Consider the following 16508-nt stretch of genomic DNA (forward strand, 5'->3'; position numbering starts at 1 on the left):
ACAGATATGTTAGTCAGGGAGCAGGGTGTGGTGCATTGAAGTGGCAGGAAACACGTAATTCATTGTCTTTGCTGCGAGCAGAGCGGAGATGTTCTGCAAAGCGGTCACCAAATCTACACTTCGTTTCCCAATGTAGAGGAGACCACACTGTGAGCAGCAAATGCAGTTGACTAAATTCTGTTGAAATGAAGTCTGGTCTATGTCTGACTCCTCCCTTCCCTTACTCAACATTTCTGATTCCACTTCTGCGGATAGACTGGCCACTAATATCCATTACATACCCATTGACTCCCGCAACTACCTGGACTATACATCCTCACACCCCACTTCCTGCAAAGACTCCATCCATTCTCTCAGTTCTTCCATCTCCATTACATATGTTCAGAAGAGGCCAACTTCAACAAGGGAGCCTCTGAAATCTCCCTGGCCAATATCTCTGTCTCAAGGTTGCTGTAGTGTTCCAGTGAAGCCCAGCGCAAGCTGGAGCAACAACACCTCATTTTCCGCTTGGGGACCCTACAGCCTGCCGGACTCAATATTGAGTTCAATAATTTTAGGGCCTAAACTCTCCCATGTCCCAGCCCCCCACCCCAAACTCCAGCCTTGTTACAACATTGCCTGTCACTAAACACCTCCCCCCGCCGTTGTTAGTCACCAACAGTTCCCATTAACAACTAACCCTCCCAGCCTGATCGTTAGCAACTCCTTTGTCTGTCCAACTGTCTCTCTCTCTCTCTTTGGGCTCCATCCTATCATTTACTCCCTACCCCACCAACTTCCCTATTTTCTGCATATAAACTGATGTTTTCCCAGCCACCACCAGTTCTGAGGAAGAGTCACTGGACCCGAAATGTTAACTCTGTTTTCTCCTTCACAGACGCTGCCAAACCTGCTGAGATTTTCCAATAACTTTGTTTTTGTTCCTGATTTACAGCATTTGCAGTTCTTTTGGTTTTTATAAAGAAGGAGTGTTTGTACATAAAATTCCAACAGTTTTTATTAATATTAAAATGATCCGACAACATCGAATAAAGTACAGCTTATAATGTAGTTTCAACATTAAACTCCTTACCAGTGAAAGAGCAAAGTTGAGAAGTGCTGTACCGCTGTGGAATAGAACTGTCAATAAGGTGGTTGCAGTTGTGAACAGCAAACTCACATTTCGGCTCATCACAATCCAGAGAGACTCCAATATCTACGGAAACACAAATGCAAAAAATCAGAAGTGCTCTCAGTTGCAGTCACCCCTTTGCCAAATCAATAATTATCTAGGCCCCAATAGCTGAGGGCAATACAACAAAATCAGACACGCATGGAAGTCAGAAGATATTACCCACACACGTATAGAATGGGTTAAAACAAATTTTGCTGAATGTTATTACTAGTTTAAAAACCTGAAACAACATCTGCAAATGTTTTGGACAAAAAGAGTGTTTAAATCACTAATCCTGTCAATCACATGAAATTATTTCTTCCTTCTAGACAACTGCCTTTATTCATGAAGAATTCAAGTAAGAGAAAAGCTAAAAGCCATTAGAAATGTGGGCCCAAAGCAGGAAGTGCATTAATCTCTAGGTCAAACATGGAAGTTTTTAGGTTTATCAAATTAGAGAATATAAACTCAAGGAATGGAAGCAGGAGTGGGCCATATGGTCCATCGAGCCTGTTCCACTATGGGATAAAATTATGGTTGATCTTGGTTTCCTGCTTGCTCTCCATACCTTTTATTTCCTCAAACACAAAAAAAACTGTTCATCTCAGTCAAAAGTAGTTTCCACAAACCGAGAATTCGGGACAGAGAATTCAAAAGTTTTACAACCCTTTTGACTGAAGAAATGTCACTTGTTCGACACCTAAATGATTGGCCCGTCTTCCTAAGATTGCCCCTATATTTATGTTTCCATTGGTCACAGAATCTATCTCTCAGCATCTAACATAAAGCTCCTTCAGAATCTCATTTCAAAGCGATCGTCTCTCATTTCATTAAACACCCAGAGTATTTATGCTAAACAACCAAGCTCTTGCCACAGGACAACTCTCAGCCTTGGGACTAACTTAGGGAAGCTTTGCTATACAGCTTTCAAGGCAAGTGTATACTTTCTTAAACGTAGGGGCCACAACCGACCATACCGCTTCAGATTTGACCAAAACGTTTTACAATTGTACAAGATTTCTTTATTTCCCACTCCAATCCCCTTGCAAGAAGGGCAACAGACTTTTTGCTTTTTTGATTGCTTCCTGTTCTTGCATGTTAATTTACTACATATCTTGCACAAGCACACTCAAGTAGTTTTGAACATAATAGTTGAAAGTTTTACACTTTTTTAAATGAAATATTTTTATATCCTTTGAACCAAATTGAGCAGCACCTTCACACTTATTCGATCTGTGCCTTTTTGCCAATCACTTAATCGGTCGATATTTCTTTACAGCCTTTATATCCTCCCTGCAGCTTACCATTCCATCTAACTTTGCAAGATCAACAAACATGGATACATTACCAATTCTTCAAATCAGTCAGTCATCCAGGCAGAATAATAAGCCCGGAGGGTACAGCTTACTGTGGCAAAGCATCAACCTATGATAGTGAAAGTAGAAGATAGGAAACAGAAGATAGGAAACAAAAGATATGGAAACAAACTGTGAGAGTTTCATTGTATGATGATAAAAGTACTCAAATAGTCTATTAGTTCAAGTCTCCCAAGGATTTATCCTTGGTCTTCAAGTGCCTCATGGCCATCAAAGCTCTCAACTGCGCCTTTGTCACCTCCAGACTTGACTACTTCTGTAGTCTGTTGGCTGTTCATCTATTCTCCACATGCTATAAAATATTGGGAGTTTCTTCCAAACTGTTGGTTGAAATCCATCCAGCACCAATATGTCGGCTTCGTTCTTCACAATGCCAAGCTGGTAAAAGTGCAAGGTCATCCAGGACTATTTGTTGTACAAGCAGCATAACAACAGGAAAGAATTCAAATGTAACGGTGCAAGGTACCACGGCAATCACGTGGAAGCTGATCTTACACGTGAAGACAATGTTTCTTCCAGCGAGGATGTGAAGAATAGACAGAAGCTTTTGGAGCTATGGGTATTAATCCTTCCAAAGACACTTTTCATTCAAAACATACAACATTCACCTTGATCATTATAGGTTGACTGCAGTTTTCTTTGGTATGTCTATCTAGGCTTGCTGTTTCAATTTACAAAATTCTCCTTGTTACATAGTTAACAGAATTATCTGGATTTTTCTTATGTGGAGCTGGGAAAGCCACTCTAATACTAATGACTTGATGTTCATATGAATTTGGTCTTTTTTTAAGGTATTCATTCACAGGATGTCGGCAACGCTGGGTCAGCATTTATTGCCTATCCCCAGCTGCCTTTGAGTTGGTGGTGATAAGCTACATTTTTAAACTGTTGCAGTCTACTTGCTGTAGGTAGACCCAAAATAACATTAGGAATGGAGCTTAAAGTAGTTTAATCCAGTGACACTGAAAGAACTGTGATATATTTCCAAAACTGGATGGTGAGTGGATGGGAAGGAACTTTCAGGTGATGGTGTTTCCCACGTATCTGCTGCTCTTGTCCTTCTGGATGGTGCTGGTTATGGATTTGGAAGGTGATATTTAAGCAGCCTTGAGGAATTTCTATTGTACGTATTGTAGATAGAACACATTGCTGCTACTTTGCATTAGTGGTGCAGGGAGTAAATATTTGTGAGTGTGATACCAGATTGCTTTGCTCTTGGATGGTGTCAAGCTGTTTGAAAGTTCTTGCAACTGCTTTCATCACGTAGTTGAGTTTTCCATTACTTTTGATTTGTGTTTGTAGATAACGGACAGGCTTTATGGAGTTAGGTGAGTTATTGGCAGGAAGGATTTAGCTTCTAATCTGCTCTTGTAGCAAATATTCTTATGCGATTAGTCCAATTCAGTTTCCGGCCAAGGGCAAATTGCAGAATGTTGACAGCAGAAGAATCAGCAATGGTCAGATTCCCTCTTGTTGGGTATGGTCATTGCTAGGCACTTATGTTGCATGAATGTTACTTGCCACTTACCATGCCTAAATCTGGATATTGTCCTGGTCTTGCTTCATTTGGATATGGACTACCTCAGTATCTGAGGAGTTATTAATGCCATTGAACATTGCGCAATCATTGGCGAATATCCCCACTTCTAACTTATGATGGAGGAAAAGTCAGTGATCAATCAGCTGATGATGTCTGGACCATGGACAGTGCCCTGAGGGACTGCTGCACAAACATCTTGGAACCGAGGTGACTGACCTCTACTCACTACAACCATGCCACCCACCTTACCATTGACACCAGTTTTGCTAGAGTTCCCTGATGCTACATGGTCACATAAGGCCTTGATGTCAAGAGCAATCACACTCACCTCACCTTGAATTCAACTCTTTTGCCCATGCCTGGGCCAAGCCTGTAATGAAGTTATGAGCCGAGCACCCTGACAGACCCAAACTGAGCAGTGTGAAGGTAATTGCTAAGCAAGTACTGCTGGATAGCACTGTTAATGGCACCTTCCATTAATGTACAATTTCTTCACTTTGCACAGTCATTATCTCTATTCAGAAGGTAAACTTTCATAATGTATTGATGACTATTTCGCAATATTTCTGAACAAGATGTGACAGTAAGCCAGAGTGCAGCTAATCAAGTACAAATAGTACATCAGAAGTAATCATGCAGGAAATCAGTATAACTCTGAACACTGTTTAGCTTGGAGAAAAGTTAGGTAGAGGGGAAAATTCCTTCTATTCTTCTAAAATATACCTTAACCCAACTTCAACTCCCATTTTCTCCAGAAGTAATCTTTTCATATTACAAACACATAAATGAAAAGAGAGAACTCATCCAAAAGCAAAAGATTTTCATTTCAGCAGTTAGGGCTGGAGACAAAACCAAGTTACAGAAATGGAAATACAAAGTCCTGACTTCCTGTGCCTAGAGCGGAATCCGAGAGCTAATAGTCCCCTTAACGCATTGTTAATCTGGTTAAGATCACTACGTAGTTCATTCTGCTCAATGGGATGCAAGATTATCTTGTCTTTCTGGATTAATTTCAATTGTAAGATGTTTCATTTCAAGTCTGATCCTAACAGCATTTTGTGCCTAGAAATGAGTGGGGGTATAGAAAACAAACTGCTGCCTCAGGACTGCTGTGATTTTTGGATTGATGCATGTCAATTACAGCCAGAAATTTTCTAGTGCTGGATATTCACTTCTAACTCCAAGAAGTTGCCTAATTGAGGTGTATACACCTTGACTGTCTGCTTTAGATCTAACATCAGTAGGGCAAAGGTGCAAGTTGTAAAGCTAAGCAGTGTGGGCACTCCTCAGAATGATCACTGTCAGCGTAAAAAAAAGAAATGAGATAGGAAGTTCCTTGATATCAGTCCCACCACACTTGCATCAGTTTTCCACTTTGACACTGCTCATTAGAACATCCATCAGCATTATCTTCCTGCTTTTCTCCTTCCCTCACTGTGCATCAGCATGAAATCCTGCGCAACAGGTGGGGACTGAGGCCTTGTATTCTTTTTCCCTCTGCTTTGCACTGAAATAACCATCCTGCACTCTGAGCCCCGACTGCACTTTTGATCAGAAAGTACAAATGAGGCTGGTCAAGTTAAATCGCGTCTAGTTTTCTCCAGCTGGAACACACTGGAATGCTGTTTGATTGTATTAAAAACCTGTCAAAAACAGAAAGGCAATTCAACCACAGCTAATATATTTTGGAAAAAAAAAGAATAACCTGTCAAAGGGTTCAAATTCAGAACCATGTTTAGATTCAAGTACATTAACATGTCAAGCTAATTAAAGTCAATTTGTTAAGTATATAGCCAAATGTTTCATCACAGGAAAACTTCATACAACTACTTCTGATCCCAACAAACATCAATAGCAACTTTCAAATATTCAAAGGATCACAAATACTCAACTCAAGTTGGCACCACAACTGCAAGAAGAACTGTGTCACCTTCAGGGCAGATGCAACTTCTTCCAGGCCAACGATACTCTGTTCCTAAGAAAATGGCTCACAAAGTATGTACTAAAGCAGAGAAGTTTGGTCTCAGTTTGAGACTCCGCTACTTTAAATTTTTTTTAAAAAGGTTGCTGTTAAATGCACTTGAATTATTTCATCTGTATACTTTACTAGAGTGTTAAGGTATTTTTAAATTACTCTTAATTCACAGCCCAGGTAATGGGGAATCTGCTCTGTGCTTTATAGGACTTCGTTGCTTTGCCAAAAAAAGCATATTATTAAAAGAGTCTGTAAGTTTGAAAGCACATTATTCCTATGTAGCACTCATATATAGATGGAATGTTCAGAAATAAAAGTGGGCAAAGGCTTGAATTGGTTGTCCAAAATACTGTAAATAATTGTGGTGCCAGTATTGACCTCTGTAGCAATCCACTAATTACAAGTTCCCATCTTCTATTAGTTAGGCAATCCTCTATCCATGCTAATCACTATTCCCAATGCTGTGGGCTCTTCGTACCAAGTAGCCTAACACATGATACCTTATTAAACTTAGCTCTTCTTCAAAAGTTACTTAGCCTAGCAAGGTAAATTCCCACTTTTTAAAAATCTTCTGTATTCTAGTGATTGGAACCAGGTGGATCACATTGACTAAGATGCTTGATTGGCATTAACAACTTGGCTGACCAATATAAACAGAGGATTCAGAATCTCCTCTGAACTGGTTGACCATAGCCAGTGTACTGTGCACGTGTAGATAAAGGGTGACTTGGTAATGGGATACCAGCCTCTGCAATTATTTTACACATTTATATTTTTTTACTTGCTAAGATATAACAATGCACTTGCAGAATAACATTTATTATTAATTTCTGATTAAACAGAATCAAAGCTATAGAACGAGTGTTTTAATTCCAAAGTGAAATTGAAGATCAGCAAGAAGCATCTCCATAAGAGAGTCAATGCTAATAAAAACTAAACAATAACATCTGTCTCAGTTATATGCTGCACTCTACTGGCATGACTGAAATCAAATGTGGTACAAGATCATTTTTAAGGGATACACAAGCAGGGATCAGAGGTTTCCAAGAACCTTGAAAAATCATGCTTTGTTGCAAATTTGAAGAGTTTTAAGTTTTGACTTTTAGACTCAGAGACTGAAAAAAAACAGAAGGTAAAATTAAAGGAAAATAAGACCATTAAGCTTATTGACGACCAAAAACTGCAACTTGCAAGGAAACAATTTAGTAACAGGATTCACAATCAAAGTAGGAGAAAAGATGTACAGTAACCCAGATCAACACAGCAGTTTAGATGTTCACTGCAGAAGTAACAAGACCCAGAAGAAGTTCAGCCTCCTCAGATGTGGTATTTACTGAGAAAATTTAAACTCCTGATGAGGATAATTAAGCTTACAGGCCTCTAGAAAATTAAAAAAACTCCCCAAAACTGATGTTGGTGATTTATACTTGATGCCCTATATTTGCCAAGATTTTCACCAAATCCTCCTTCTGCCATTAAACCAAGGTGTACAACTTTGATTCGCAACAGTAAATGTATAGGAAGGGCTTAAAATAAACTTGCCACCTAGATAAAAAAAATTTAAAAAACCTAAACCTGTCCCTTCAACTCAGATGTTGATCCATCCTTCCTAATCTAATATAATTATATCTTTCAACCTCATGTTTATTTAAATTCATCTTTAATGCTACAATATTGGTTACCTCATTTAGATTTCCACATTTTAAGCACTCTCTGGATATAGTCTTTTTTCGAAATTCCCTTCCTGGGTTTATTAATAACTATCATATTTTGACATTATTGATTTATTACTGTCACATGTACCAAAGTGCAGTGAAAAGTGTTGTAATCCAATCTGTCTGCAAAGCACACAAGACAAGTGCATCAGGGCAATAGAACACAGTGCAGGATACAACGTTACAGCTGCCAAGAAGGTATAGCGAGATCAACATCAACATCAAAGAGGTCTATTCAAAGTCTGATAACAGCATGGAAGAAGCTGTTCTTGAATCTGTTTCCTGATGCACAAGGACATATATCTGAAGTCAGTGGACGAGAGGCTGGTTTGCATGATGGACTGGGCTGTATTCACAACTCTCTGTAGTTTCTTTTGGTCTTGGGAAGAGCACTTGCCTTACCATGCTGTGATGCATCCAGATATAGATGCATCACAGAAAGTATCCTAAAACTTTGTCTGAGTCTTCAATGAATTTCCTTAATCCCCAAAGGTAGAGGAGTTGCTGTGCTTTTTTGACTGAAGGGTCAACAATGGGACAACCAGGATAGATTGTTGATGATTGTCATTTCCAGAAATTCAATGTTCTCATCCATCTCCACCTCAGCACCATTGATGCAGACAGGGGCGTGTCCTCCCCTCCACTTCCTGAAGTCAACAACTAGCTCTTTTGTTTTGCTGATGTTGGAGAGAATGTTGTCTTTATACCATGCTGTTAAGCATTCTACCTCCTTCCTGTTGCAAGTTCTAGTCTTTAACTCTTACTCTAAAGATCCCCTCTGCCCTAACCTTGAACTAATAATTTTGCCAAGTTCTCCAGCTCTGCCATGCCCTCTCCAAACTCATTTTTGTCCATAAGATTCACCTCCTGTTCGATCTACCCTCTTCCCACAAACCTGATAATCTAACTCCCTGTCCTAATCTCCAGGTTTGACAACATTATTAATGGTAATTTTGCTTCAAGTTATGCCACCCAAATCCCAGAGTTTGACATCGGTTTTGTATCTTACACAAAATACTTATTTTATTAAACGTACAATAACTTTATCAAAGAAGAAAATTTTAAAAAGATCAACTAATAAATGTCTATGCTTTAAACCAGAAACAATTTTTTTCAGCCCCCAGTCACAAAAAAAACACATCAAACAGTTCAGTGATAAATAAAAGAAAGATAACAAAACTGGCCAGATTGCTTGATAACAAAGTGTGTAGCTGGATGAACAGAGCACGGTACGGTTTCCACAATGCATCACATCACAGGATCTTTCCAATCACTCATGGGATGTGGGCAGATCTGGTTAGGTCAGTATTTATGATTCACCCCGAATTACCCAACAGGCAGTTAAGAATCAACTATAGTGCCGTGGATCTGGAGAGATCTGTAGGCCAGATCAGGACTTCTGTGAATCTAGGTGGGTTTTCCTGACAATCAACAACGATTTCATGGTCATCATCAGATCCTTAATTAAATTCATCTGCCACAGCAGGATTTGAACTGGTTCCCCAGAACATTAGCTGACTTTCTCGATTAATAGTCTAGCAATAATACCATTAGGCCATTGCCTTTCCTCTAATGTAGTTGTGGACTCCTTCGGTTGCTTTTATAGAGATGATCAGGGTTACCTTTTGCGTTCAATCACAGTAATATTTCTAACTCAGCTTTCTGCTTTTTGGGTTTCCAAAAGCTGGAAAGGGAGATTAGGCAGGTAGCTTTCAAATATTTATGCTGTGTTGTCAGCAACCAAATACTTAACAGAAAATATAGGTGAAAAAAAAAGAAAAAAAATCAATTATGGCCCTGAGAGACTGAACATCTGAACTTGAATATAGGGTGCCTTCCAAACTCTTCAAAATAAATTTCCAGGTACTGACCTGGTTAATAGCCAACTTTTGATATATGCTTAAACACAATGCTCCACCCAGGATCACTGTGTCTGTCAGAACTCTCTTAAATCAATAATCTGGTTGCAATTAACCTCCATTCTTGGCCTCACAAACAAACAAGAGCTTATTTAGTTTGTTCTTTTTCTTTTATCACGAGCTGTTTCCCAAATTTCACACGTCATCTTCAGCTCACAATTTCTAATTCACAGTTTCATACTAAATTAATAAAAATAATAAAAACAAAAATAACAAAAACTTATCAAGGGTTCTAACACTAACAATATCTTACTTGATTATTACAACGGTAACCTTCTTCCTCCTCAATCTGTCTACTTTTGATAAGGTTGACCAGATCATCTTTCTCTAATACCGCTGCACTATTATCCATTCATATACAAACTGCTCTCCCCTTATTTTATCCTACTTTTCTAGCATTTGTGTGACCACTCTTCCTGATTCCGTGTGATTACCTCTGGTCTCCACTAAAGATTCAACCTGAGTCCTCATCTATTTCTCAACCACATACAATGACATCATCGAAGAGTACAGAGTTAGTTTCCATATCTACATCTCCATCACCTTTCTCTTCTCCTCCTCCACCATCACCGAAGACCAGGCTGTTTATCTAATGTCAACACTGGACAAACTGAAACTTCATCCATTTAAATATTGGAAAGACTGTACCCATTTTTGGGTACCAGCTCCCAATTCCAGTCCACTCCCTGGCAACAGTCTGATTTAAGTCAGCCTGTTCACAATTTTGTGTCATAATGGTCATGAAATGAGCTTGCAAGCTCATTTCATGACCATTATGACACAAAGTTGCTTAACACCATTAGTTTCAGTTTATCTGCTGCTGAATTCTTAATCATGCTTTTGCTACCTTCAGACTCAGCTATCCAGCTTCTCTTGGCTGCCTCCTCCATTCCATGTTTTGTAAACTTCAGGTCACCCAAAGCTCTGCTGCTCTTTGACTTGAGAGAGTCCTGATTGCTTATCAGCTGTGCATGCTAATCTATTATAGAGGACCATTACAAGAGCAAAGAAGAGATACTGTAGTTGTACAAGAGACTTGTTAGACCTCACGTGGAGTATTGTGTAAAGAAAAATTGGATGTCCTAGTGAATCATCAAATGTTAGTATGCATAGTAAAGGAATGTTGCTGTTAATTCCAAGGAGAATGAATTAGAAATACTAAATTGCTTTAGAATCAGTTCAGTGAAAGTGCAGAGAGAGGGCGAAATCTCAGTTCGTGGAAAATGATCTGAAGTACTAGCATAGAAGGTTACATTGTCCATACTATTACAATGGAGACAGAAACTGGGAAAATGAGATAGTATTGTTAAAGGAAATGAGGTGTGAGGAAGTATTATTTGATGATCTATCCCAAGAAAGAGAGACAGAAATATCAAAGGAGATCATTTTGAAACGAGAATAAGATAACCACACAAAAGCAGGAGAAGCATGAAAATTGGAAGAAAAGTCAACTAAATTTTCCAGTTTAGGGTGAAAGCAAGAAACAGCATTATAATACAGCCTTCAATACACAGTACCAGAAAAGGAAGGGAACAAAGATGCCCAAGAACACTATATCTGGTTTTATATGGTTAAAATACCACACAAATTTCAAGTCTTAATTTTTCATTTAATGCATTTTAGCCAATGCTTACGGTTTCCAGTATCATAGGTGCCAGCCTTCAGCCATTTCAATTATTTTTACATGATACTAAGAAATGGATGAAGGCACTGGATATTGCAAAAGCTCCTAGCCCTGACAACTGTATTGAAGACTTTAACGTAGAACTAGCCTCTCCCTTATCCTAGCTGTTGTAGTTCAGTTGTTCAGATACGTACTGTCCATGGAAAAGGAGAACAAATCTAAATCATCTAATTACAACAGCATTCATCAACTGTCAATCTTCTCCAAAGTGATGAAAGGGGTTATCACAAGGGCTCTTGAGCTGGTCATACTCAATAAACTGCTCACTGATATTTGGTTTGGGTTCCACGAGGCCCACTCAACTCCTAGCTTCATTACAGCCTTGGTCTTGAACATGGACAAAAAAAAAGGACTCATGAGGAAAAATTAGGGCAAGTCCTTGATATCAAAGCAGAGAATCTTTCCTCCCGTTGTTTTCTAGCATTTGTGTGACTTCTCTTCCTGATTCTGCATCATCACCTCTGGTCCTCACTAAAGATTTAACCAGAGTCCTCACCTATTTCTCAACCACATCTATTATCATCATCCAAGAGTATGTGGGGTCATGTCTAGTGAAAAAAACAGGATAGTTGTTGCTTGATGTCAACCATCTCAGCCCCAAAATCTTCAGCTACTTCATCAATAACCTTGTTTCCATCATACAATCGGAGGTGAGGACATAATGTTCGCAATATTTGCAACTTCTTTGACACTGAAGCAATTTGTGCCCGATTCAACCAGATTGTGGACAACATTCAGAGTGGAGCTGATGAGTGACAAGCAACATTCACGCTACACAAGTCGCAGACTATGACTATCTCCAACAAGAGAGAATCCAAACTTCATCCCTTGAAATCTGGAAGTGTTACAATCGCTGGATGCTCCACTATCAACATACTAAAGATTACCACCGACCATAAAATAAACTCTATTATCCATACAAATACTGTAGCTGCAAGTGCAGGTCAGAGGCTGGGAATTCCATATGGCCAAAAATTTGCTTCCTGATTCCTCAAAGTCTGTCTACCATCTGCAAGGTGCAAGTAAAAAGAGAAAGGAGCACAGTCAAGGAAAGTGGAGACTTCACTTGAGGACCTGAGACAAACACTGAGGGACTTTATCTGAAATTTTTGCAGAGGGAAAAAAAGAGGTGTTTCCTATAAGCTTCACTACAAGTAGTAAAGACTCCAGAGCAAGAGGCGAACGGGAGAGGATAAAAGGCGTAGATCAGGTGGTCTATCTGCAGTGAGACCAGCAGCAGACTGATGTCATGAACTACAACATAATGAGAATGAATGGCAACGAGCTGATACGTGACGATCTCTAGTCTTTAAGGTCTTTAAGGTCTTTCAGTGTTTTGGTCTCCAGTTATTTTCTCCTCCCCTTTCTTAAAGTTAGCTTGTTAAGTACAAGGTAGATATTGGCATTTAAAAAGAAAATCAGTGGTACAAGAACTGCATAATTTACGAAAACTCAACAACTAGAATTTCCCCTGCTTTAAGTAGTTTTAGAACTGTTGACCTAGCAGTGGGTATAGAACAAAGAGTCTAAAAAATGTTTTTCTCATTTAAAACTCCAATCCCCTATCATTCGTTTACCTCGGGGGTGACATTGTTCATGAAAAGGGATGGCAGTCTACAACCTAATGGAAGGTGTAAGCATTCTTCATGGCATTGACATTTCCAGAGATCTAACAAGAGACAAGCAGTAATGTCACCAGACTAGTAATCCAAAAACCCAGTCTAATGGCTTAGGGGCATGGGTTCAAATAGCACCATGGCAGATAGTGAAATTAAAAAGCTAGTCTTATGGTGATCATGTAATCACCCAAGAAAGAAACTGGTCATCCTTACATGGTCTGGCCTATATGCAACCCCAGACCCACAGCAATACAGTTGACTCTTAACTATGCTTCGAAAGGTAGTAATTCAGTTCAAAGAGCCCAGCCAGCAGGCCCACATCCCATGAAAGGATTAAACAAAAATAAAATCAGTAAATATTAATGTGGGGGCAAAAGTGAAATAAATCAACAGCAACATTCACAGGAGACTTTTTTTTTGTATATCTGTAATATTATAATTTCTTATAGTCCTTTTTTTAAAATAGCTGTGGCTCTATTACAACAATAACACATCTATACAGCATCTATAATAGTGACGAAATGTCCAAAAGCACTTCACAGTAATATTATTAAACTAAGCTTGACACCAAGCCACTTCACACAATATCAAGCTAAGTTAGCAAAAGCTTATCTCTATGACCAAGCTTTAAGAACTGCCTTTATGTAGAAAGAAAGGTAAAGAGTTGGAAAGGTTCAGGAAAGGTCCAGAGCTTAAAGCTTAGGCATCTGGAGGCATAGATACAAATGGCTTAGCAATTATAATTGGCAATGCACAAGAGGCTAGAATTAAAGGAACACATATCTCAGAGGTTTGTGGGTTTGTGGGTTTGCAGTCCATTACAGAGATGGAGAGGAGCAAACCTGTGGAATGATTTGAAAAGAAAGATGGGGATTTAACTCGACTGAGATCCAGTGTAGGTTAACAAACACAGAACGGATGAGGTTTTGGGACTTGCTGCAGGTTAAGACATGGAATTTTGTATGCCCTGCTGTATACAGAAAGTACAGGGTGAGGGAGACCAGCCAGGAGTGCACTGGCATACTTGAACCTAGAAGAAACAATGATACAATAAAGGTTTTAAAAGCAGTTCAGCTGAAACTACAAGGATACAGGATTCTTTTTTGTTGTCAATCTAAGGAATAAAATAATCAACAATAAATTGCCACTTAGCATGACCTATTTTGTTGCCTAATAGGTTATGCTTGTTAAATAATTCCGCCATCTGTAAACCTGGGAAGAAAACATTCATTACAGATATTTTTTGAGAATCTGAAGTGGTTTATGGAATTCTGCCCTCCTTCCTCTGACAAAAGTGGTAAATGATTTCACGGGGGAGGTGATGGCCTACCAGTATTATTGCTGGACTATTAACCCAGAGGCCCAAATAACGTTCCCCAGACCTGGGTTTGAATCCCACCATGGCAGATAGTGAAATTTGAACTCAATATTAATCTGGAATCGAGGCACTAATGAATCTATTTGATAGTTGTCGGAAAATTCCATCTGGTTCACTAATGTCCTTTAGGGAAGGAAGCTGCTGTTCCTTATCTTATCTCATCTACAAGTGACTCGAGATCCACAGCAATGTGGTTGACTCTTAACTGCCCTCTAGACAATTAGGAATGGGTAATAAATGCTGCTTGGCCAGCGGCACCCTCATCCCGCCAATGAATAAAGAAACGAAAACTTCCAACAGTGATGTGTTGCTTTTAACTAGCTCTTCATGGCACAGATTAATTCTATTTCTTATACTAAAGGCTACAGTCAGGGAGAGTATACGCCAAACATAATTGAACATTAGTCAGAATTTGATTCATAGTTATATAATATTTTTTGAAAGCCTTCTCCAGAATGTGGTCCATTTTAGCAATGCATTACTATGAGGCAGCTAAGATTAGTCACTAATACATTGGGACACTTCATACTAGAGAACTGCAGTATTATCTAAATTTTTTAAGATAAATATTTATAGGGTCAAAATCCCACGTACTTCTTATCAAACAGTATTGTGGGAGTACCTTCACTGCATTAATTCCAGTGGTTCAAGAAGGTGGCCTACTTTCTTAACAAACTTCACACATGGATATTAAAAAAAACCCCCACATTTAAACATATTTTTAGTAAAAGGCCAGAAATATTGTATTTTGAATATCATTATTTAAACAATTATTCTTAGAACTAATCGTTTTATGATACCAAGTTGAGAGACTACTCTCTGGTTTAACCATCTCTCAACCTCCGCAATTTCCTTTCATGAATCCTGGTCTGTTAGGTTTGCCAATTTATTACTGGGACAACACAAATATTATGGGAAAAAAGGGAAGGAATAATCAGAATAAGGACAGTATTCAAGTTAAAAACAAATGTACAATTTGGCTCAAGTAGAACATTTTAAAAAATACTAAACAGTCTAAATAAGTTACTGTCTACAGAGCTTAAATATTGGTACAAAAAGATGTTGAGGCTTCGACCTCAGGACCATATTACAAAAATAACATCTCTACTTTTAACTAATTTATATTTAAGATACTCACAGAAAGAAAAGTTTCAATGTTTTCATGAATAAAAGAGGCAACATCCTGCCAGTCCAAAATGTCTCCAAGCCAACTACTTTGGCGATGGATAGTGAATTTGTGACCTTTGTGTCTTCCAGAATGAGTTACATTCTGAGGAATGAAGTAAAGAAATGTTAAAGCAAATTGTCAAAATGTGTATCGTAGACAACTGTTCACTCTTTTCATTAACTTCAATTACAGTGGAAAAGATATGTGATATTGAGCTCCAAACATTTCTCAAAAGCTCTGAATGAAACCTTTGAAAATAGATGAGAGGTTGGCCGAAGAATAATATTTCTTACGAGAAAGATGTCCTACTTGGCAAGTGCTTAATGGAGGATCCACAAGAAGACGATGATTATGGATGAGGCTAAGAAGTACACTAAATATGGCAGGGCAGACTTCAAGAAATAAATGAGACAATTTGGGAGACAATAGCAGGGAAAATGAGACAACAAAAAGGAAGTATATGAGATAAATACAATAGAGAAAGTAACGTGAAGTGTCCTGCACTTATATTTTGTTGCTCATCGACAGAAAAACAAATTCTGGTTTTCAATTAATTGTTTTCACTGGTTTTACATGTTAAGAATATTTACAATTCAATTTTGGACCATTTCTTTCTTCTGGATGTGAGTTTGCTCGCTGAGCTGGAAGGTTAGTTTTCAGACGTTTCGTCACCATTCTAGGTAACATCATCAGTGAGCCTCCGACGAAGCGCTGGTGTTATGTCCCGCTTTCTATTTATCTGGTTAGGTTTCCTTGGGTTGGTGATGTCATTTCCTGTTCTTTTTCTCAGGGGATGGTAGATTGGCTCCAAATCAATGTGTTTGTTGATGGAGTTCTGGTTGGAATGCCATGCTTCTAGGAATTCTCGTGCATGTCTCTGTTTGGCTTGTCCTAGGATGGATGTCTTGTCCCATGATTGGGACAACACAGCCATCCTAGGACAAGCCAAACAGAGACATGCACGAGAATTCCTAGAAGCAT

General features: G+C 38.8%; 1 protein-coding gene across 3 annotated transcripts in view; it reads right to left on the reverse strand.

The window, feature by feature from the left end:
• Positions 1–16508, reverse strand: part of tmem245 (transmembrane protein 245) — a 146555-nt gene that overhangs the window by 58156 nt on the left and 71891 nt on the right. For all 3 annotated transcript variants that reach the window (XM_059655465.1, XM_059655464.1, XM_059655463.1), the window contains 2 exons: positions 15498–15629; positions 1073–1195 (listed from right to left, as the gene is read on the reverse strand). In XM_059655465.1, coding sequence (XP_059511448.1) covers positions 1073–1195; positions 15498–15629 — 255 coding nt within the window. The remainder of the gene's footprint in view (positions 1–1072; positions 1196–15497; positions 15630–16508) is intronic.

This window comes from Stegostoma tigrinum, chromosome 2, assembly GCF_030684315.1.
Source record: "Stegostoma tigrinum isolate sSteTig4 chromosome 2, sSteTig4.hap1, whole genome shotgun sequence".
Lineage (NCBI taxonomy): Eukaryota > Metazoa > Chordata > Chondrichthyes > Orectolobiformes > Stegostomatidae > Stegostoma > Stegostoma tigrinum.